The sequence below is a fragment of the Diadema antillarum genome, unplaced genomic scaffold (assembly GCF_040938485.1).
Source record: "Diadema antillarum isolate AM-2024a unplaced genomic scaffold, OU_Dant_1.0 seq00000662_RagTag, whole genome shotgun sequence".
Classification (NCBI taxonomy): Eukaryota; Metazoa; Echinodermata; class Echinoidea; order Diadematoida; family Diadematidae; genus Diadema; species Diadema antillarum.
The window spans coordinates 1129203-1154430 of NW_027271574.1; the positions used below are offsets into that span (position 1 = coordinate 1129203).

The window sequence follows — 25228 nt, forward strand, 5'->3', positions numbered from 1 at the left end:
TTCCTCTCCCCCCTCTCCCCCCCCCCCTTCTCTCTCATTTCTCTCTCTCTCTCTCTTTCTTCCTTTCCCTTTCTTCCACTAATTTTGTTTTTGTCCCATTCCGTTCGATTGTATCTCCTTAGTTTAGTTATGCCATGTTGTTGTGTGTAATGTATTTGTAATTGTATGTGAAGTACTGTATTTTTGGAAGAAATTCTTGAGTGGTCCACAATCTACAAGCACTGCTTTTTAGTGGACCTCTCAGTTCTCTTTTTTTCTCCTCAAAATATAACTTTGTATTTTCCCGTATGTATACATGATTCATCTCTATTAGTTTGTTGTATATCGTTAATCCTTCGCACTTTGTACTGTATACATGCTTATGATGGATTTTCTGATTTACCTCGTGTTATGTTTTGTTGGAAAGAAAATGAGAATGAAATAGATGAATTGAATTGAATTGAATTGAATAATGTGGTTAAAATGAAATGTAAACAGATAAGTCAGTATTGAATACAACCATAGGCTCCTTGATACCATTATGAAGTAAGACAAAATAGTGAATAATATTCATGGTAGATGATCTGATAGTTGATTTAATTATCATATCGAATATATTAAGATAAGATATAATATAAAATTTATATCATGTCAATAGAGTTTATAGTATAATGTATGATATAATACGGTGTACATTGTATGTAACATATACACTTTATACTCTGATAAAGCGTGTAAATGAAACATCGATCATTCCTTTTGTTCAAGATTTTTAACCACCAAGCATGTTTCCAACAGTACACTGCCTTCTTATATAGGTTTTCCCATTCATTTTCAAACTTTTTTCATTCAATTTCACAAGTTTTTACTTCAATTTCGTCTCGGGATGTCGGGAATAGGCCAATCTTACTTTCAAATTCGTCTTTCGTCTTTTATTTTCAAATAAAGTCCATTCAATTTAGTCATTTGGCATACATTTTCGTCATTTACAGTTCAAATTCGTCAGTCTCACTCGCAGCACTCGGAACAGCAGGATCGATTTCGTCTTTTGTCAATCATTTTCGTTAAATTTTCATTCATATTCGTCTCATATCTCTATCCGGTGTGATTTCCCAGTCATTCGTGTATTTGGTTTTTTTTTTTTTCTGTAACCGTTCACATTTTACATTCAGGAATTAACGTACACACAAGTGTCCCCCCCCCCCCACACACACACACACAGAACCACATATACAAACAGACACAAAAGCAATCCGAGTACCGTCTCGCATACGAAAACACTGACAAACGATTTCTAGCAAACATGATTAAAGACAAATTTTTAAGCATAGAATTGTAGCCTGTTTAATGTCAAAAAATGGATAATAAGATTATGATTGATGCTTTCCAGAGTAAAGTTTGCTTCGTGCATTATGATGCGAAAACCTGAAAATTAAGAGGTAAAGTTTCAAAAGGTGACACTGACATACTGTCCTGGGTTATTTTGGTTGGCAGCCATGTTTTTCGTGTGTATTGTCTAATACACACTAAGCAAATGGTTGTGGAATAATGTGTAACGATATAATTTACGAAAGAAAGAAAAAATATGTCGGCTTAACGTTTGTTCACCCTCAAAATAAAGAATTGACAACATCTGGCTAATTTGAATGAAAAATTTATGAAATTGTGTGAACAAAAACGAATTTGATCTTCACATTCTGCGATCCGTCAGCGGGAGGGATGAATTTGAATGACAATTGACGATTTTGAATGCTATGTCTTCGAAAATGTTTGACGAAAAACGAATTACAATGACAATTGACGAAATTGAAGTTAGGGTTTGCGTTCCATGCGCTTCTCGGGACGAAATTGAATAATAACTCTTTGAAATTGAATGACAAAAGTGCGAAAATGGATTGGAAAACCTATATTCTTCATGTATATATATATTTCTTTCTTCAATTCTCTGCAGATTCTCTACGAGAATGGAACCTCCATTGCGACATTCTTCTTTCTCCTGGCGGGATCCATCGTCATTCTGCAAATAAACACGGCCATCTTTCTTCCACGTAAGCACATCCCCTGGCCTCTCCCGGAAAACTATCGGCTCGTCTCGTACCACTGTCAGCGACACGTCACAGCTCCCGTGCGACCGGATGTTGTTGTCGTAAAGACGGCAGCGACGAATGTCTACAGCAATGATGGCTACATTGAAGCGGAAGCAGGGGAGCTGGGCACCAAAGCAGGAAACTCTGCCGGTTAGTACATAATGCCAGTAAATGTAACGAAAGCTTTCATTAAAGGACAATTTCACCTTATATCCAAGCTAGATATGATAGTAAAGGTTTAATCAAGCGAGTAGGACTGTGAACCTTTTAAAATCAGTTTGACCAAAAGCTGTGAATGTAATGGTGTAATGAATTCTGGACAGTGAATAACGATGAACATAATTTGGTCTGAACAAAACAATGTTAGCCATATTAACATCTGCCTTGTTACGGTCAAAATTGTGACATTACAATTCTTATTATTTATAATCTGATAAGAAAAACGTACTTCCATGGTTTTTTTTTATGTTTTTCACATTCATTTCAAGGAAGGATATTGAAGATTTGAGTACTGGTCTGTGGTCATTTTGAGAGGGGATGATGTCAGCATCGCATCTAAATAATTGAATAGATATGCGAAATGTTAAATTTCTATAACTTCACTATTATTCATGCTTTTATGAAACTAATTCTTTAACCGATAACGCGGCAAATCTTCACAAGGACGCATAACAACGAACAGCTCACACAATGCTGTGTGTTCTATTTAGGCATATCATTGGTGATGAGCGAGGTTATCGCAACTAATATCGCATAAGCAGAATCAAAAGTAATTTCTATCGTGAACATTTTGTTATTTTAGGAAGTCGAAAAGGTTGTGTCCAGGGATATTATTCCATCATCAGTTTCAAGCATGCGACTATGGTAAAAAACCGCTCTTCTCCAGTTTTACAATGCTTTACAACTGTTTGGTAATAAATTACGTGGTAATAAACACACATCAATTGCGAAACAAGTCCAAGGAGAATATCCGTACTTTGACTGCAAACATAATTGAGGAGAAAGGTGATGCAGAGGGCAAGATTATCAATTTGGAGCTTTATCGGAGTCCGTCGGAATACCCTGTTTGTGCTAACCGCGTTGCTGCCTACAGGAAATTCATTTTGGTAGAGAAGCCTTGGGACCATGCGTAATATCAGTTACGGCCCACCATACCCATGATCGATCGAACCGACTGCAGCAATTATATTTGAGGCATTTTCAGTAGTACATCACCTTGGTTCATGAAACAACAGGCGATGGTTGAGGAAATGAACTCCTATATAACCGCCTAGAATTCGGGGAAGTATAACAACCCATGATTAATGTACACACAATAAATTCAATGAAATAAAATTGGTATCAAATATGCTTTGTCGAACTAATTCCCTTATGTAACCAACTCACTTGATTTCCGTTAGGTCCGGCAGACTGTGAGAAGCGCCCTAGTCTTGCCACCAGCCGGCGACAGCAAATGAGGCGAGCGAGCAGAGTGGTTGAGGATCGAAAGAGACTGGAGTACCCGTCGGTTGTGGCGTGTGTTCTCTCAGCGCCTTTCTTTATGATTCTCGTTTATCAGTGCGTACTCGAGCTCAATGTGAAGTTCATGTACGGCTCACTCAACTTCATACTGACCCGACTGGCTGGAGGTGACCAGAGCATAGGTAAATAAAACAGAAGTTCGCTCGATGGGTCAATGTAAATTGTAATGATATATTACAATATTATTAACGATATCTTCTGTTATATATAGTTATTATTATATACATGTACTTATTTATATCAAGATATTGCTGGAATAGTTGATGGATGATTGCCAAATGCGCGACCATTACATTGAGTAAAGAACTACACTTTGCTGTTTTGCTGTAATTGAAGATTTGTTGTTGTTGTTTCTTCTTCTTTTTTTTGGGGGGGGGGGGAAACACAATTGATCAATTTCTGAATTCCTTGATACTTCATGTGACTTTCGCTCACTTCTCATACAAGCCTCTTCTAAAGCTGTTCATTTATTTATTGTAAAACTCTTTCCTCTGTCTTTCTCCTCACTCACTCTCTTCCGCTAACACACAAAAACAAACACACACACACACACACACAAACACACACACACAGACACACACACACACAAACACACACACAAACACACACACAAACACACGCACACACACACGCACACACACACGCACACTACCTCTAGACACGGGATCAAAACACATTAAACTATGAGGTTGTTTTGACAATAAACCTACACCGATTTCGTACTCTCTAAAAAAAAATCGAGTGAAAATATTCACTCTCTAAAAGAGTGAATACAAAAAAGAGTGAATTTAGAGTGAAATTGGAGTGAATTTTGAGTGAAAATTTTCATTTTCACTCGTTTTAGAGTGACCTCAGGGATCACTCCAAAATCTTCGAGTGATCCCTAGTATGAGGTCACTCCAAAATGAGTGAAAATGAACATTTTCACTCAAAATTCACTCCAATTTCACTCTAAATTCACTCTTTTTTGTATTCACTCTTTTAAGAGTGAATATTTTCACTCGATTTTTTTGGAGAGTAATGTTTAACAAAAACTATATACATACCATAATTTCACTTTTCTCTTTCTCCACATCTAACCCTGATAGTGAGCTGGTACACGGACATGTTCTCCTTCTCGCAGTTTCTCGTACTATTCGTGGGTCCCGCCGTTGGCCTGATCATCGATCGGAACAAGCTGCAGATATCGTGCCGGAAGGCTGGTAAGTTGAATCACAACTGTTTCATACTCTGAAAGGGCGCCCCTATCAAAAGATTTTAGAAAACCGACGAGCACGTAAACCCGAATGATTAAAGACAAGAGAGAGAAGCAAAATAACACTGACTACGGGCAGCTGATTTATTTATTTGTTTATCTATTTATTTATTTATTCATTTATTATCTCTTTTTAAAGAGAGAGAGAGAGAGGAGACAGGGGTGGGGCAAGGGTCAACGTAGAAACCCCCTCCGGTCACTGCATTACCAGATAGAAGAGCGAACAAATAAACAAGCACACACACACACACACACACACACACGGGCACCGCCTGTAGCACCCCTGTTTTGGATCTTTATTTTCTTACTGGTAGAGATAACACATCTGTAGGCCTATACATTCACTAGCGTCATTGCTTTTGTTTAATAATTTGGCATGACTTTTTCCCCTATACCCCGATACAATACTCAGTGGATAAAGTAATAATCACTATTCATACTGCCCAACTTAGCTCCCTTTTCATCATTCACATTGCAAATAAATTGAAACCTCCAACGAGTGCAGTCTATTAATGTGATAGCCTAGCAAAAAAAAAAAAAAAAACAGTATTAAAGCACAGTAGTTGTTGCTATGGACGTCTTAAAAGCTCATCTAAATTTGAGTTTGTGGAATTGTGTTCAAAAAATTGGTCCATTTCGGGAAAAAAAAAGAAGGAAGATGATTATGTTTTATTTTCTGCTATGTTCTTTCTTGAACATCCTTCAAAATTTTGACCTGCGTGTACGTGTAAAGGCGACAAACCCCAGAGAACCAGAGGCCCGTATGCGGACGTAAAGGACACCTGCCTTAGCCTAGCCCTGGGTTCACTCTCGTCCATCGGTTGCTCGGCCTGTCTGCTCATTCCAAGCCTTCCGCTCCAGTACCTCACCTTCGTCTTCATCGTCTTGCTTCGTTCGCTGCTCTTCTCCAGTGGCTCGGCTGCTGTGTTCTCCGTGTAAGTATGCCTTCAATTTCAAATAGATATAGACTCTCTGAAACCCAGTGTGTGATGGAACGAAGAGCAGCGAATATCAAAACTTGGTTTTCTCAAATACTAAAATTTTAACCCCGATTTTTGCCGACAGGTTTATGAGCTGCCTATTTGAAAGCTAGCAGTAACATTTATGAAAAAAACAAAACAAAACATGGCTTTGATTATGTGTCTAAGTGAAACTTTCGGGCGTAATTGACACAAAAAACACACACAAAAAAACTGTTTTGCACGATACTCTGGCAAATCATTTCTGAGTCTCGTATAGCCAAACATAAATAAAGATTTAGCTATACCTTCGAAATTAAGAGTTGATTAGATTTGGTTCCATCGTTATCGCCAGCCTGCATGTATACAGCGTTTGTGACATAATATCATCAAAATTGTGGACCTAGATGTATGTTTCTCAGGCTCAACTTGGTCTTTTCTCAAGAATACACTATGAAGTGTATAGTGTATGCCGTATAAACAAACAAAAGTGTGAGAACAAAACAAAACAAGGCAAGTCGCCCGAACTTAGATACAAACGCAGCTAATTGACGTCTGAGATTGTTTTGTATCTCCTCGCCAGATTTCCGATGGAACACTTCGCCAGTGTCTACGGCGCCATACGCACCACGAGCGGCCTTGTCGGTCTCCTGCAGTTCCCAATCTTTATCATTATACAGCACCATCTTGACGACGACCCGTTCTACGTAAGTCGTTGTCTCCTACAACAATTAAATAGTGTCATAACGCGGTCCCCAAGATACATAAAATCTCCATTAATACAGTTATGTTGAACCTCGTTTTAAAGAGATCGGATATAACAAAGCCTTTAATACGAAAGTGATTTAGTGGGTACGCACTCTTTATAATATGTCTTTGTTTTCTATACCCCGATGATATGAGAAACCTGATGATTACGATATAATTCTTCAATATTTCCCAAATATTTCTCCCTTTTCTTGTACTAAACTTTGTATCTTTTCCTGAATGCCTCTATTTTGCAGGTCGCGATCGGGTTTATTGCCGCGAGTGCCTTGACTCTCCTTCTCCCAATTTCACTTTTCCTCATGGCAAGGAAGAAATCCAAGAGAATCGATAGACCGATCACGCCGATAACTTGAGGCCCACCAGTTTACACGATGACCGCTTTACTTGTCGGATATTTCTCAGAATAACGATTACACAAGAGCTAGATATTTCGATTATTTCATTGCCACAAGTGCAATATATTGTACTTGTGCCGGTCGGTATCATGCGCACTTGTTTATGTGTGTATAGTTTTGGAGTTTGTGTGTGCTTATGAGTGTATGTTTGTGCTTGACAAATGTTATTGTTTGACATTTGTGTAGAGATTAAATCTCTAAGTTCTGTTCAGCTTCAAATTTGTTTCTTGTTTGTAACTGATGTTGTATATATGTCACACATTATTGTTGTGCAGTGGAGCCTTGGTATAAAGAGATATGATATAACGAAGACACTTTACACCATAACTCTTCTCTTTGGTGCCAGTGACATAAGCTATTAATACAACACAATAACTTACAAAGTTAACAGATTTCATGGTTCTTTAGATGCACGATTTTAAAGCGAGTCTCCGACTGGAGGTACGTACATACACTGTATATTATTTATTTCATGATGATCATTTATTTTGTATGCCACTTTTATTTAAAGCAAAATTTTGTTTATTTGGAAGAACTGTATTTCATTTCGAAGTCTTTTTCTTTGAAGTGGGTGTTCACTGGTGTTGCTTGCATTTACCAACTATCATTGTGTCTGTACACTCATTACTAAACCTTATCATAATCCAAGGTGTTTTTACAAGAATCCTTGAAATGGTAAACTTATACATATTTGTAATAAACAGATTAACTGACATACTAGAAACATTGTTATTCTTGTACTTTACGCTTCAAAGTCATGGGATATCAGAATATCGTTAATTTTTTATATTGACAACAGTCATTTTATGCAAGAAATGAAGAAGATGCAATGTCAATGAAAGCAAAATCAATACAAGTCGGTACTAAACACAAGTTTACAAAAAAAATGATCACAATCACTTTATTCGTTCTTATTCACACTAAACAGCGATTAGAAATGTTTTCACGTGCACAAAAAGTCATGCTAGAACTATTCCAACAGCTCTTTATACGTTCGACACATTTGCGATTCTCAAACCACCTTGGTCTAAATTTAAACCATGTCATGTGTAACATCGAAGAACTGATTTTGACTGTTATCTATTCTCAAGGAATGACATTACGTAACCTGCTGACGGAGACGTTAAATCTGGGCACATTTTGAAAACATGATGAAACATTGTGTAAGTCTATTTATTATCATTCATATTATTACACTCGCACTGATAACGTTTCTTTTCATAACATTAACATTTACACACACATGGAGATTGGATCAAATCCGTCCAGTTCATGTGGATAAAAAAGTTTTGCAGTTAGCCATGAGGAGCGTAATGACGAATAAAAATGCGCACAATTCCCATGATTTCTCTGTGTTTCTCTAATGATTTGTCAAAAAGTACAACCAGAATGACTTATGTCATTTTATCAGCAGCAGAGGTGCACATAGTTATAATGTAGTTGCATTTGCTTTCCCCTTCAAAAACCTATGTGTCTATCTATAGGCGTGGATTATTATGGTAGACTCCATGGCTTACCGCTATTTTATGCACACAGTTATTTGAAGTATAAATTACAAATTTCAGTGTTGAACAAAATATACACTTCTTCAAAGACTTTGGACAAAAAGAAAACAATAGTAAATATATTTACAGCGCTTAAGCTTGAAGGACTTCTTCCAATGATAATTCAAGGCGCGACCTCACAAATTATTGTTGGTGAAACATTAAATGAGACTGGACAAATTGTGCATGAGCATTTAAAGGTTTACAACTTTTGGAAGTAATAGATGGAGGTGACACTTTGATAAAACATTTAGTGATGTGATGTATATATATATATATATATATATATAATCAAATAAATGTTTTATGTTATAGATGTAGCAGAGAATTTGATAAAACATTTGAGTGATTGTGTATATATCACAAAGACTGTTTATAAATATCGTAATATAATTCAATCTATACCATTCATTTCACCTTATCTCTAAGAAATACTCCACACAACAGTATCTATTGATTTCGAGACATTCTTCTGCTACGTAAAGAAAATATTAAGGGACTATTTATTGATAACCTGAAAGTGTATTCTAAGAAGATTGATGTGAAATGGTCATTTCATGGATACGTTACAATGACAATACCATTACTCATAATAATAATAATCATTATTATGATGCCACGATACTGCATGATCTGTAGTGGCTATGCCGCTTGATCAAAAAGAGAATATGAAAAAAGAATGAATCGATTGTCCAAACAAGCTCAAACAAGTACTGATATAATCACGTTAAAGTCGCACATAACACGCACAATATCCAACAAATTCAAGAAATATGTCGGAAGACCACAAGTAAAGTATGAAAAGCAATGACAATCGGCACTGTTTCTGCTTCCACTAATGCGATCGAAGAACATGACAGTTATGAGCCATGTGTTTACAATGATTTTCCAGTCATTCGTTCGTTTCACCAAATAAACATAAATCGAAGGTCTTGAGCAACTCCACACTGATAAAAACGGATCCGTCAACTCAAGAAATAGTGACATAACTATTTAATTTCATCGCAAAGTTTAGTATGATGATATGCAACAATGTGAAATGCACATGAATGTTGTTCCACGTTTTTTATCTTAAGGCTCAAAACACGTCATGTCCAGAACCTTCGAAAGACATTGTACCACTTATTATCCTTTTTGCAGCTGTGATTGTACAGTCGACAATAATTCACAAAAACACTTCGCACACAAACACGCTAGTAATCACGTGACGTGAATCGTGTTTAATCACTACTAGGACTCCATTCACACTCATGAGGTGGAACACTCTAATGCGCTCTTGTTCCCTTGTATCTCGTAGTCGGTGTTCCTATGGTTTCTTGTTGCCCAAACACTCACATTTCTCCCTGTTCGTGGGGACTTGCTGCTATGACAACATTTTATCGCCTCACTAGTTTCAGACCACACTCGTGACTCTGCAGCAAAAAGGAACAGCGTTTCAGTCGTGTTCATCAAGATTGGTCCAGCAGAGTTCGTCATTATTATCGTGAGTGTGAAAGAAGACACATGACTAACAGGTATCGACGTTAATGAAACAGTTTTCCTATACAAGCGAAAAACGTTGATAGAAGCAGCAAGTGTATCGACATTGACGCGCGTATAGTAGCTCCACTGTCAGTCGTGTATACGTACGGTGACGTCACCCTGACGTCAAGGAGTTCGCCAAATTGTTCCTCTCGACCTTTGACCTTCTCCTTCTCTTCCGGTCTGCAGTCCATCCAGTCGACGCTGAAACTCTTTGGGAATCCCAGATCCACCTGGCTTCGCGACTCGTCGAACCGCCAGTACTTTCGATTGCGTATGAAATACGTGTTCCACGAATAACCTGTCATGTAATAAATTGAATTATTGTATATTAGACAAGGCGATTTTATTTTGCTGTAATGGCCCTTGAACTGTATATCAATATCACATTATCATAATTATTCTTACTTCATCAAGAACACGATTTTTTGTTTTTTGGTGAACTCGTGCAGGCATTAAATTCTTTGTTGATTTTGTTTGCATATGAAAGTCGGGTAGGTATATGCGCTTGACTATTATTGCCATATTTGTTCTCACTTATGTTTGCTACTGCTAACAGTGTTGCAAAGTTTTATGAACTCTGGCAACACGCCTTGTCAACTGTACGAAGAAACTGTGTCCCAGCAACACGACAAAGCTTGAAACCCTGAAGCCGACCAAAAGGAAAAAAAATCGATTTAAGCAACATCTAAACTCGTTTCTGTAGGGTGTTGGGGACGTTACTTACCATCATTATATCTGAAAACGGCGTCTATATTGTGTGGCACCCCGAGCCAGTTTGCTTTGATTGATTTCGGATATCCGTGATCCACTCGCTTCCTGTACTCGTCGAACCGCCAGTACTGTTCACCTTTGAAGAAATACGTCTTGCCCGTCCGGCCCCACGGGAGAGCACCATCCACATCATCCGGCAATCCGAGTTCGTAGGTCTGGCGTGGATATCCGGGAACTTGGTCGATTCCTTCGTATACCCAGTAATCGGACCCTGTCATGTTTGGATAAGAAAATCCAAAAATTACCTTCTGTGAATATGACTTCCGGTGTTTTTGTATTTGCCCTCTTTCTAACTCTTGTAAAATTGTCGTTACCTAAAAGTGGTTTAGAGCCCTGTGTAGGCGTTGAGTCATCTCAGCATCCCAGATATATTGAAATCTAGATGGAGTGTGTTTGTGATCTTTCCACGAGTTTAACAACTTTTCGGCAAAGAGTTCATGATATCAGCTATATAACAGTTTTGAAATGTGAACATATAAATCCTTCTATTTCACATTATTCACTCAACCAATGACGGGGATTGTAATTTCCAATGAGATTCTCTTAGATCACAGGGGATTTTTAATAAGAAAAAAGAAAAAAACGAAGATTCGATACTCACCCTTGAAGAAGAGAAGCTTGCCGTCGTATCTTTCGTAGGCTGCGTCTATCTTGGAGGGAAGTCCGTTCCAGAATGAATCGATTTTAATGGGATAGCCCTCCATCGGCTTTCCTTGCTGCTGCATTCGCCAGAAATTCTTCCCCTGAGATGCAAATCATAATAAGAGTGTTTTGTCCTTTTTAGCTTCTACTCTATTCTTTTGGACACAGTTATGACGGTGATGAACTTTGCAGTGGAGAAGCTGGCAGCGACAATGATGATGGAAACTATGACATTGATCGGTTACTTCTAATTACACCACCATCACCACCACCTACGGCTACTACTAGAAGTCGCAGTAATGAGAGTAGATATCCCCAGTTCTGCAGTTCCTATTAAATACCACTCAAAATGCAAACTTGTACTTAGAAACAATAATGGTTCCACATTTCACGTCTTGGACCTTGAAGATATAATCCCGATGGCAGCTTGTCCATAAAGCTAAACTGGAATGATATGTCTGATATTGTTCGAACAATCATCGCTGTTGTTTCTACTGTTGTTTACCAATCCGCTATTATGATTCACACTGTAAAACCTACTTATTCTTATATCTGATTGAGCATATATTTTCACTCATTTTCTCTTTGCTAAAATAATATTATATTTGAAAAGAGACATCCCTTTGATGACAATCTGCTCATCAAACTTGTTGTACCTGCACGTCGACAAGTCATACCTTAAAAAGAAATAGCTCCCCGCGGATGTAAGCCACGGCGTTGAAACTCTTGCTACACCTATCGCTGTCGGGGTCTGGGGTGGGTTCAGGCTTGGGTTCAGGCTGGGGTTCCTTGGGGCGCTCTCCGGGTGCCACCACAGGGGTGTAGGTAGCACTGACAGGTGGCCCTTCAGGATTAACACCTGAGACACAGAACAATAGAAAAAGAAATGAAGAAATCTCAAGGGCAACTCAGCTATCATGCTCTCTGAACGTGAAACCGTCAATTTTATATGATTCTCATAATATTACGCCTGATCCTATTCCACGCAGATACTATGATATCTATTATTGCTTTAATGTTCGTACAGTCTCAAGATGTATGCTACAATTTCCCATTACATTTATGCGCTTGAAACAGCTTCCCCCCAATACAGTATAAAACTGACTTCATGCAGTTTGTATTTTGTCAAGATTCATATTCCTAATACATTGTAACATAATGTTATGTTATAAGGTTGAATTTAGTTCCCTGATGCAGATATCAGGTGATTTTATTTCTGAGCTTTCATCATTATCAAAAATATCTGACGATGTGTCCTAAAATCAGAATATCTAAAGTATATATTTTCTTTGCCGACAGAAAGCGTTTAGCTGAAAGAACTCGTATTTCTCGAACTTCTTGATACGTTTCCTTAAAGGGACATTCCAGGCGATTTTCATAATTTCACATCACGTAGTACATAAATCAACAGCTCCATGTATAGATTCGTGGAATTTATTGTGGCTAATGAGCAGAGAAACAATACTTTGAAAAACCTTAAACAAATTACACTGAACAAGGATGATGACATAGGAGGTTCACATATTCCAGAAATGTAGCAGTGTAATTCCACTACAATACCGCTTGCTTGCCAGTTCACCTGTGTATAATCTATGCATGCCTTCTTCTTTTGTTCTGCTTCCAAGAGCCCCAATTCATGCATTCTAATGGGGAACCTGCCATGTCATCATCCTTGTTCATTGCAATTTGCTATAAATTTCGAAAATATTCTTATTTTTCATCCCAATTATCATTAATACTGAAACTTATAACCAATTTGTTAGTGGTTCAAATGTAAAAATCTGAAAATCATCCGGAGGTCTCCTTTAATCAACAATGGACAGACATCTTGCGAGTGCCTGGAGATAGGCATTCTTTACAAATTCACTTACGAGCGTGTAAGCATTGAATGAGCATACAGATTTATCACACAGAATCCGTGCGACGCACAAAAAGAACCATCCTTGAGTGGTTAAACGGCTTGTCGAAGAAGACTACAACAGGTGCAAAAATGATAAACAGAGAAAATGGATTCATAATTTACCGTAGAGGGACTGTATTCCGTGCAGGTCGTCGTACGATAGCTGGAAGTCTGCGCTGTACCCGAGGTAGAAGGGTACCATGAGGGCAGACAGGTCTGACGAGTGACCCAGGCCCAGACTGTGGCCGAACTCGTGGGCGGCCACCATGAACAGGTTCGTGCCTGCCTTGTCGAAGACGAGAGCGGTTGGAGGGGAAGGGACAGGAGAGGATCAACGAGAAATAGATAGGAAGGGGGAGAGAGAGAGAGAAGGCATAGGAATTGGGAGGAGGGCAGGATAAGATAAAATTCGTCATTCGTCATACTAGGGGTGTACTTGTGATTGTGACTGGAATGTGATTTAGTACGACAATTCAAAAGCACAGCGAAAGAAATGGGACAGGTGTAATACAATGACTTGTATTTTTTTAAACCATTACTTCTAAGACTATCAGCTACTACTACTTTTCTTCATCCTGTAGCTCATCCTGTTCCTTCTCCTTTTCTTCTACTTACTCTTCTCATTTATTTTTTTTTATTTTTTTTTTTACTCTCGGCAAAGTAAATTATTTCCTAATGATGATTTGAAAGGTATACTGGCAAAGAGGTAAGAGCTCCCGTAAGTCAAGTCACAGCATGAGACACTCTCGTACTCTGGAAATAACCATGAGATTTCGGTAGTCGCTTTCTCACCCTCTATTGTCCCAACAGTGAACGTTTCGTGATCGTCGAAATGGGCGTCCCCTCCGATACCTTCCCCGGGGAAGTAGGCGTGGGCAAGCGTGCCACCCTCGCCGTCAAACGCGAACCCGTCCCCGTGCTCGAATACGACGAACCTGATGAGGATGTCGGCCGGTGGTGACGTCACTCTTGTGAAGGTCAGGGGTGTGACGTCACTCCACAGCTTGAGGGCGCGGGAAATCTCCCTGTTAATCTCGGCTTCGGTTAGGTCTGGCGAGTAGTTCATTATTCTGCAATGAAACAATGAGGGCGTCGTGTCGAGACTACTGTAAATTCGGAATCGTTTCCACCATTCAATACAAGATAACGCCATCACCCACCTTGCTGTTGAGCTAAAACACAGTGTTACACTTTTTATATTAAAACATAGTCACTGTTTACTCAAACATTACAAAGCTTATAAGAGAAATAAGCATTTTATACAGATTCGTTGGGAATCGTATTAGTTCTCATCCAACGGCACGAGATTTTCATTGTTTTCACCTCCACCACAATTGAGAATGTTTTATGAATTCAAACACATTTTATCATCTCCAGAAATATTCATATCTAAGGCCCTAAATTCAGATAAATGAGCTACTTGGTTGGAAAAACAAAAAGGCGCAAAAGACAAGAAGTTGTTTCAGATGAGCGTTTAAAAATCGCTTGTCAACAAAGTCGTGAACCACTCACCTATAGGTAATATCATTATTTTCCCACTTAGTATTGGAATGGGCGAACCGCTTTCTCCTCACTTGATCCGGTTCGTCGCTCGGCGGGACGTCGGGTAAACCGCATCGGGGCAGCGACATCAGGTGAGTGGTATCCGCATCCATCTGTCCGGTTTGTGGCAAACCGTACAGCTGCTGGAAGTGTCGGATAGCAGAGTGGTAGTCTTCCAAGCGTCGGATAGAACTGGCCTGGGGATTTGCGGGCTCAATGTAGCCATACTTATTCAAATATGCCTGGAGAATTAAAAAAAAAACACAAATAGACATACACATCATGAATACATAATGAATCGAGTCTCTGATATCGAACAGAAAGGTACACAAAAAACAACAACACACCATCAACATGTTACACAATACTCCAAATTTCAAGCAGTGACAAAGTTATGACTGTCGTGTCGTATGTGACAACAGACAGAGAAAAAAAAATAAAGGATAATTCGCAGATTCAGTCGAACACCACTATACAAGTGGCCCCAAACACCGTGAAATAACTGATCTGTGTGCTTTTTACTTAATCTTTCAATGTGCAGGCACAGAGAGCATGCTTACACACAAGCATACAAACACACACACACACACACACACACACACACACTCAGACAGAGACGAGCACACACAAAATTGATCAACTTGGCAACTTAGACAGAAAAAAAAAACATTTTAAACGGAAAGACGTGTAGTGTTTCATTCGAGTTTATTTCATCTGCTCATTTTTCTCTGTTCGTCCAACTAACATCTTCCTCTATCATACTACTGCCTCTAGTAAACTAGATAGGAGTTACTTCACGGAAGCACCACAATACTTGGCGCCCCCTTACGGTGGGTGCATGGCAGGACGAACGCCCACTTCTTCTGCGAGTCCTGTTTTTAGAGTCACAATGATTTCGACCCGAATCCGACTTCATTTCAATCCCGGCAACAGTCTAAATACTGTACTAAAGTAAGTGTAGGCATATTATCCGAGCGATTGATGATAATTCCTGCCTTATGACGGTGATGGAACGAAACGCAGGTCTATATTTGACAGTGACGACGGCACCAGAAATTTGTCTTCAAATTTTACTCTTGGATCAAAGAACAACCGCCCTGCATTGAAACAAAATCAATAAACAAACAAAAGCAAAGCAAGCATGCAAAGTAAAACGATGAATCCGAGTTAACGTATCTAACAATGTTATAGGGCCATATTAGCGCTTCTCTTTCCGAGACATCACTACCCTCGACAAGAGATTTTATTTGGGGGGTGACAAAACAACAAGTAAACTAAAGTTGATTTCCGGATATTGTCATTCGTGGTTGCCTAGAGAAAATTATGATAAAAAATGTAATGATTATGACCTTAATGATTATGATAATCATTGTCCTGAAATGGTGCACTATCCCACTATGTCTGATTTATTCTAAAAACATCTGGCATTTCCTCAATTTGTCAAAATAAACAGTTAGAAAAAAGACCGTCATATCCTTTGATGAATTACAGTTCTTCTGGATGTTGTTTTTTCTTGCCACTGAATGGATTAATAAAATGATCCCTAACTTATCACGATCTGCTCATCATCATGGCACACGCTTTCTTATCTCCCATCTGTCCTACATAATTTCTGCTGGAATCGTTATCATCATGCACACTGGAGGTATTGTCTAGATATGGCGGTAGCCATGATATAGATTTTACTCAGACCTGCATTTCTCGCATAAATAGAATCCATTCGATGCTCTTGTATAGTTTGAATCATGTTCACAATTATTTTCATTATCGTCCATGCACAATAATCACATTCAATAGTTTCAAATGGAACTCATGCTGCGGACAGTAAATACCGAAAAAAAAAACCCAACTTAAAGTCGACAGACGACATGACTATTATTTTAAACCTACGAAATTACTGGAGCGTTGGCGATTCTATATTACGTTTATGAAGACCAAAGTTAATTTGCAGCCTTTTCCTCTTTCCTTTCAGACACTGTGACAATTTCCAGAAGAGTTTTTTTTTTCTTTCCTTATTTTTCTATTTGTTACATGGGATGATTAACACTTATGACAAGCTACGAAAGCAAGGACGGAATAAAATCTCTGGGATTTGATGGTGGCACCCGACTGGTTACTGACTATGTCTTCTTGTGTTGGTCTGGGTAGGCATTACATCACTCTATCTGATAATTTGATTGCCATATTATATTTTGTATTTTTTTAACATATTCGACAGATATATCTTTGTTTGCCCGCTTGTCTACGTGCTTTCCGTGGGCCGCCAATACCATCGTTTCTTTTTGACTGTATACATACAAAACAATCTTTCTGAACAAATGTTCGAGAATTTCACAAATACGAGTGCTCAAGATTCTCGTATCTATAAACGCTAATAAGTTAAAGTATACGTTAGGAAATAATGACCAGTGCATCGTTTGATTCGAATTTACAAAATCAGTGAAGTTTCTATGCCCGATTAATGAGGAAGTTTTTATCGCCTGTTCGACCATGGGGGGGGGGGGGGGGGTGGGGAGTGGGGGAACCTGCAGAACTCTATCTGTGTAAATGAAAGGAGTTCAGGTTAAAATCAAATCAAGATATATAGCGTCTTTGCAATCAAGTTATCTACCCACCCCCCATCACTAAAAATGATCTCAGATCATGGGATGACTTGGTATGAGGAACTAATTATGGTGACGAGAAAAAAAGAAACATAAAAAAAGACTGAAAACAGAGAGATGAGAAGAAGCTTATCACCAGAGAGAAAGGTCGAGGAGGGGTGACTCTGGATCCAATAAACCAGAAGGGTGGAGCGCCAAATCGAGGGCTGATGAATTAGACTTGAGAACGAATGTAAGACACCAGGATGATAGCAATCTGATTTTAAGCAATTTCGAAAGCCGGCGCGCGGAGGGTAATCAGAGTAGCATGCAAGTATCTTACATCAGGCTCTCTGAGGATCACCAACCCATCATGCTGACGGGCTGTTTATAACCCGGTTGCCGATGGAAATGACAGAATATTACAGAGGAAGTTGGGAGAATATGCGACCTGGTTAAGGCCAGGAAATGAAGAAAAGGACACTTTAACTTGAATGAATCGTGAAAATTTGATTAAATGTGATCTTCGGCATGAGGGGGAGAAAAGAGGGGGGGGGCGAGTGAGAATGGAAGAGGAGAGGGGGAGAGGAAGAGGAATAAACAGAACGGCATGATCATCAGGTGGTGCAAGTGTAGCCGCAAGTTAGTGCAATTATACTGTAGAAGTTCTAGTTAGTTTTGATAGACATTTATTGTGTACACTTGGTACAGCATTCACTCGCTTCATCGGTTGCTTCTTCTGTATTAAAAAAAAAAATGAGCTTAAAAAAAGGGGGGGTATTTGGCTGATGAAATCAAATCGACTAACTCGATGAGTCCAATAAAATATCTTGAGCCGATCTAAGGACAGACTTACATTGAGTTAATCTAGCAACACTGATGAAAGGGAATAAGATGAAAAAGAAGAAGATGAAAATAGGAAAAAGAGAAAAGAAAGAAAGCAAGCAAGCAAGCAAGCAAAAGAAGAAGGGAAGTAGAAGGTGAGGGAGGAGGAACAGAATATTAATAACATTAGAGAAAGAGGAAGGAGAAGACGACGACTATGAAAGAGAAGAAGAGGAGGAAAACAAGTTGTATGAAGAAAAGAAGAAGAAGAAGAAGAAGAAGAAGAAAGTAAACGAAATTAGAACATGATTACGCGGTCAGTGTACAGGATAGTCTGGTGCACACATAGAAACACATTAACGGAAATTTCTGGGTCAAACCCTGATAACAAGCAGCTGTCCATGTTGACCTGATTCTTCAGTGTCCGAGTCTTATTGCTATGACTAGTTTTCCGCATGCTTCAATCGAGGCAAGGTCGGGCAGACTACAGACCGATCGGCAAAACCTCGGACAAACTCTCTGGTTGCCATGGAGACTCTTGAGGAAGGAAGTTGACATTACATCGTGTTACCAGTGTTTCAATCCTGCGTGTCATTTCTGCGTGGCTCGTGTAATCGTTGAACAGTTCTCACAAATGTTCGGATGAACTCTTTCGAATCATTCGAAACAGATGCAATATATCATTGCCATAGATACTAATATTATATGCACACCAGTGCGACAATCTTTCATGATTACTGCATTGATTCCGCCATAAGATCCACCGTCTTGTTGTGTATGCTTTCTTTACGCAGTGCGCCCTCTTGCGATGAAATGCTGCCTCCGCGGGAGGAGACCAGCCTGCGGCTGCAGCCAGCATGCGAACGAAACTGCTGAAGAGGAATCGATTGAAGCCAGACCCGAAATCAACGCGTGTGGCTATTTTCCTGTCTACTTGAAAACCGTGAGTGCCACCTGCACATTCATGCATCTGCAGACCCTAGTAATTTTTTTTTTCGTTCTCATGGGATGATGAACGAACAAGCAGTCGGTTTCATGACGTAAAGAGATGAACAGTCATGATAACAGCAGGTATAATCACATAATAATGAACATGCGGCACGTGTACCTGTGTTGCACTGAACTGCAGTGCTGCACGGTGAATGTCCTTTCACTGCGTGGTTTTGAATCGGCGCCAAAATGGGGAAAGTTGCTACGTTCCCGAATTAGGCCTACTCTTAGTTTACAATAACACGTGAAATAATCGAAGTGCTACAAATCCATCTAGTCGTGGCCTACTGTCTGTTTCTTCATTTCATTCAATCAATGTGACATTATGCTTACTTCAAGTTCAAACTGTTGAATACGAGCAGATGAATACAGATATGCAGCATGATTTGCGTTTCCAATGACGATAATCCATCTTGCTTTGGGTGCATAGTGGTTACTAACCAAAACAGATTAGCATACTATAAATACAATGGATAGGCCCATTGTTAATAACGACAACACTAATCACGTGAACCTAAAGATTCTGACGCTAGCGCTTATCAGGACCTCCTCGTGAGTCGATGGCGCGCCATCGCAATTACTTCCAATGGCACAGTGCTTGCCTGTACCGTGTTTTTGTTTGTTTGTCTGTTAGTTTTTTACGAGTCTACAATAGAGTCTACGAACCTCTTTGATGGCTACAATGCCGGTGCTGCCACGACATATGACTTTTGGGGATTTCCCTCCCCGGCCTGGCTCTGCGTACACGCCCCCCTCCGTGTACAAGCCTTTTTTAGGGTCTCGCCGCGCCGAGGAGCAGTCCGCCGCTGCAGCTGCCCAGGGTAGTCGCGTCACGGGTGATTCAGGGGGTGTCGGAGCGGTGACTGGTATGCGACTGCCACTCATCGGGCCCGACTTCCGGGATGGTGCTGAATATAATCGGCCCGAGGGCTTGGAGTTATTACCATCAGTGAAGACATCTTGGTGCGTTGCCAACGCCTACATCCATCGAAGCAACGACGATCCAGCTCTCGAGGGCCGTCAGATAACTGGGAGGAAGGGGGGGGGGGGAGGGCTAGCGATTCTAATGGAAATCCTGACTGGAGGATGACAGTTACCATGTATCCAGCAGCCTAACATTGTGCAGTGGTCCTTGATTTCAATCGTTTCGATTTACGAATCATGACGAATTCAGAACTTCGCCCCGCATACACGAGTCTGGTGGATACAAAATTTATGTGAACTGGTTTCGTGAGGGATATAAATTGTCTCATCAAAGATCTATAATTTTTGTTCTTTAAAGGCTGTGGTTGTTATTGTTGCTGCTTCTTTCAAACATAAAGACAGAAATCTACCTTAAAGAAGACTCCGGGAGGTACGTCTGGTTTCAATAATCAATCAATCACACGGGTCTTTGATTCGTTCGTCTGAATGACATAGTGCTGATGGAGCTTCCGGGGAGTAATTTTTTTTTTCAGTCGTTGTTAATCTTCGCACCGTAAGAGGTTCTCTGCGGATGTAAAGCACTTTTCATCAACGCAGTCCGCTTTAATCTAAACATGACTGCTTATCTCTCGGACACATTTCTAAACACGTGCCAATTCGTGCATTCTTCGCGACGAAAGGCAGAACAGGAATTCAAATCCTACATTATGCTCATCTGAGTAACGACATGTACACAGTGATACTATGAAAGATGTCAAGAAAATAAATGACGAAGATCTGGTTCCTTTGCTGTGTTTTTTGCCATTGGCTTCACCATTTTGGAATAAAACTCTACGCAAATAATGAAAACCTTTCCATGAAAGCAACACCGCCACAACAGCACATCAATGACACTATATGTTTACATTATATACGTACATAAAAATGATTAGTTGATATTAGAGTAGTATTACTTTTCTATAATTTCATTGATATTCAACGGGAATAAAGTAAGTAACCATAACAAGGGTGTCTCATATTCATAAGACCGGCATATTGAAGTGTAACCGTTCCTCAAAGAAGCAGAAACGATAGAAGAAGAAAGAAGAGGAAAAGAAGAACAAAGAGCAAAAAAGAAGATACAGAAGAAGATGACAAAGAATACCGCAGAGAAAGAGAGGGAGAGAGAGAGAAAGAGAGGGAAAGGTAAAACTCTTTTTATTTTAAAGAGATGCCATGTGTCGTTATCGACTTCACTGCCATGACACTTCCGATTTTAGTTTATTTCATCTGCAGTCGAGAAAAATAAATAGACGATATAATCTCTCGGTTGTATATGGGGCACGCGCGTTTACCTATCACTCCATTAGTCTGCCCCTTCGCCAGCTGTGTCCTCCACGCCCGTGCACGCCCCACGCGGAAATACATTTAGACCGGGAGGCGCAGTGAATGATAGATTACAAGTACTGTACCTATTTTGGACCGAATACCCCTACGCTGGTAGTTCGGGAACCCTTCTTGAACCCGTAGGCTTCGGACACACAGACACTCTCTCTATTACACTTTATCTAATGTTTTCTATCTACTACAGTACTATCTCTCTCTTCAAGATTTCCACTACATTTTCATTAAAGGGGAATTCCAGACGATTTTCACAATTTCATGTCATGTGGTACATAAATCGACCACTCCATGTATAGATTTGTGGAATTTATTGTGGTCCTTGAGCAGAGAAACCAATACTCTGAAAAATCTCAAACAAATTACACTGAACAGTGTTGATGACATAGGAGCCTCACACATTTCAGAAAATAAATGTAGCAGTGTAATTTCATTACAATACCGCTTGCTTAAGAAGTTCACCTGTGTAGAATATATGCATGTCTTCTTCTTTTGTTCTACTTCCTTGAGCCTCAACTCATTAATTCCTATGGTGAGGCTGCTATGTCATTGATTCTTATTTCATTGCAATTTGTTATAAATTTTGGAAACATTCTTTTTCCTCATCCCAATCACTATAAATCCTGAAACTCCGTACTCAGTATAACTAATTTATAGCTGTTCAAAAGTAAAAGTCTGAAAATCATCTTGAGGTCCCCTTTACGTTACAAACATCCCACGTGTTTAGACAATACCATTCCATGACTTCGTTCAGGTCCTCAAACCCGCGTCCGTATAAAATTATGAAGCTTATGCACGTACGCTGACAGTCAAAATAATTGTAATTTCAAAAGTGCGTTCGTATCTTGAATCTATTAAAGTTGTCTTTAATACATTAGAAATCTACTGAAAGTTGTCTCTAAAACATTAGAAAGTATGAAAAGTAGGCCTACATACAGGCTGATCATTTCTATTTACCGTACACGTGAATAGTTTTAGTCAATAATTGACATCTGTTGCCTCATTTGTCCCCTCTACTTCTGTTTTCGATACATTCTTCTTCAAAATCTCTAGGTCTCGGAAAAGTTCAAATGTGTTTACTGCTTTCAAGCCTTTAAACGACATCAGGATTTCGCGGCCTGTATCGAATCCGTCCGCATCATCGTTACCACGTGCAGAAACGCGCCGAAACCTCGATGTGTTCATGACAGATAAACGAAAGCTTGACGCGCGAAAATTCAGATCATCTGTTCGTGACGCAGCTCCAGAGGATGAAACAAAGCCAACAAAACAAACACAACAACCACAACGACACCAACACAAGAAAAACTGGGCGAAAACTGCGTCAAGCTCTCGAATATGATTCACCATTAGCAAACGACAGTTCTCTCGGTGGCGTCAGCCTGATATCGGTGAGTGAGACGTAGATACAGGAGAAACATGAGAGACAGAGAGGGAGAGAGAGAGAGAGAGGGGGGGGGGGTAATTTCAAATTTCCACTTTGCATAGTCATAACTTTACGCCATACAATGTACCGCAGCACTCCACATTGCAACGATCGCGATTTCCGTTAAAGCCAAAAAAGACAACTCCACAGCATTGTACTTATATGTGACAACTTTTCTGCACTTTTTAGGAATGAGTAATAACCAATAAGCTTATACAATGAAGTGGGGAAAAAATGGGGATAAAATAGGGCATACTGGTCGTATGGTGAGTACCCCCCCCCCCCCATCCCCCGAAAATTTCCTGAGTACGACCTTGAAAGGCACAATAGCATTGTCTGTTATACTCGCCAGTGGTGACTTTGGCGTCGCCATGACAGGCAAATTCAATGATTCAGCAGCTTGTCTGACACGAAATGCGGTTAGAGACAGTCCAAAGCTGGAATCATCGAGCTACAACAGTTCCATGGTAGAGCTTTCAATATTAAGAGCAAAGTGTGGTGAACACTATAGCAAGTTGGCAAATGAAACTAGTTTCATCCCGTCTCAATGTACGCGTTGGCCACTCGCACAAACCACAAAGCAATTTCTAAATTGATATCGCGGAGATTAAAGTGGGTGTTCTGCGAGCAACATCATTGAATGTTTACTTCTCAGGCAGAATTTCTCTGCCAAAATGTCTGGTCTGGAGTGATATTCGCTGCCAAAAAACTCTACGACCCACGAGGTAGTCATTCATTTACAAAGTCACTGGGGATCACAGACCTTACGATGTGATAAAAATATATTCTTGTGCCAAAATGAGGCAATGATACATGTCAGAGACGCTTACGATAATGTTCTCTAATTGATTGGTTCAAATGCAAGCTCGTGTTCTAGACATTTATTTTCGAGTGTTAATAAGTGTGTGTCCTTCTTAGTTCATTTGCGTGTCTGTCGAACTTCTAAATCTCTCTAGTTATCTAACACTTTTCTTTGCCGATTATCCCCTCTCTTCTGCAGTTAAGTACATTCGACTTTCTACGAGAGGTAAAGTGAAAACGAAAGGTATATGATGATAGGACATTATACTTGTAATACACATAATGATTCATTACTATAAGTATATTACAGATCAATGCATTACAACTGGTTCGTTTAAGTTATTTTTCGCATAATCGAATCAACGTATAGGGTTAAACAAGTACATTTTTAACGCGGTTAAACTATACCCTGCGTATAGTTCATATCTACTGATGAAAGTGATCGCTGAATTACTACGTTATAGACACTGTCTTGTAGATTGTGGATCACCAATGTCTGAATATATTTCTCTGCATAATACTGTGCTGATATATTCTTGCAGTGTACTACATCCGAGTCACGTGATTAACATTTACATATGCAAGCCATAAGTAATACTATCGATGATAATCGTGAGTGCTCCGAAGGAAACTAGGAAGAGCTGGTACTACAGAGCTCTCTATGAGCGTGATGTGATAACGTTTAAAGATAGAAGTCCAACATTATTAGAATGTGTAAGAAGATAATGTTGCTCCTTGACATGCATAATATCTGAGTTATGCAGCTCAGGCAATCGTGTATGTGTGCATGTGTGTGTGTGTGTGGGGGGGGGGTCGCTCTTGTTGAACACACCTTAAACAATGGAAGAACATCGAATATAATGGTTTTAGGAATGTCTTTAGTAATTTGGCCACAGAACATTTTTCTTATTGTTTCCCCGCACTATCATCTATGTATATAGCAGCAAATAATAATAATAATAATAATGATAATAATAATAATAATAATAATGTAATGGAGTTTAAAACTAGCTTAAACTAACCTTTTTGAAAATTTAGTGTTTCAGCATGAGACTTAAAGGACACCATTTTTGTTTATCAATAATAAGGGTCAGCACTGTAATGTAAATTTTGTCAAATTCTGTCGTTTTGTGGTGGCCATCTATGAGCAGACACCTAGAATAATTGTAGATATTGGGTAGGTGAAGGCTTACTCCCCATGTCAACTCTCCTATAGAGAATGTGTATGAAAGTAGAGACAATATAAATTCCAAACAGAGCTGAATCCTTCAATTCGTTTTCCGCACGTTCCGTTTCTTGCGGGGACTCATACAGGGACGATACGTCAGTGAAATTAAACCACGTCGACAAATTACTCCTCATTAACTCTCAGACGAATTGCCAGTGTAGTCTAAAAACTTCATCCCGATTCAT

The 25228-nt window shown here is 39.4% G+C and overlaps 2 protein-coding genes across 2 annotated transcripts in view; one reads left to right on the plus strand and one right to left on the minus strand.

Moving 5' to 3' along the window:
- Window positions 1-6922, plus strand: part of LOC139736694 (equilibrative nucleobase transporter 1-like) — a 35482-nt gene extending 28560 nt beyond the window's left edge. The window contains exons 7-12 of the mRNA XM_071647441.1: window positions 1931-2216; window positions 3467-3709; window positions 4676-4789; window positions 5576-5777; window positions 6385-6508; window positions 6806-6922. Of these exons, the coding sequence (XP_071503542.1) occupies window positions 1931-2216; window positions 3467-3709; window positions 4676-4789; window positions 5576-5777; window positions 6385-6508; window positions 6806-6922 (1086 nt within the window). The remainder of the gene's footprint in view (window positions 1-1930; window positions 2217-3466; window positions 3710-4675; window positions 4790-5575; window positions 5778-6384; window positions 6509-6805) is intronic.
- A 2370-nt stretch (window positions 6923-9292) lies between these two features.
- The window catches only part of LOC139736706 (matrix metalloproteinase-24-like), a 33593-nt gene continuing 17657 nt past the window's right edge, over window positions 9293-25228 (minus strand). Inside the window, exons 2-8 of the mRNA XM_071647455.1 lie at window positions 14858-15129; window positions 14138-14415; window positions 13469-13627; window positions 12123-12304; window positions 11405-11546; window positions 10757-11014; window positions 9293-10330 (exon numbers count right to left, since the gene is read on the minus strand). Coding sequence (XP_071503556.1) covers window positions 10032-10330; window positions 10757-11014; window positions 11405-11546; window positions 12123-12304; window positions 13469-13627; window positions 14138-14415; window positions 14858-15000 — 1461 coding nt within the window. The 5' untranslated portion in view covers window positions 15001-15129 and the 3' untranslated portion in view covers window positions 9293-10031. The remainder of the gene's footprint in view (window positions 10331-10756; window positions 11015-11404; window positions 11547-12122; window positions 12305-13468; window positions 13628-14137; window positions 14416-14857; window positions 15130-25228) is intronic.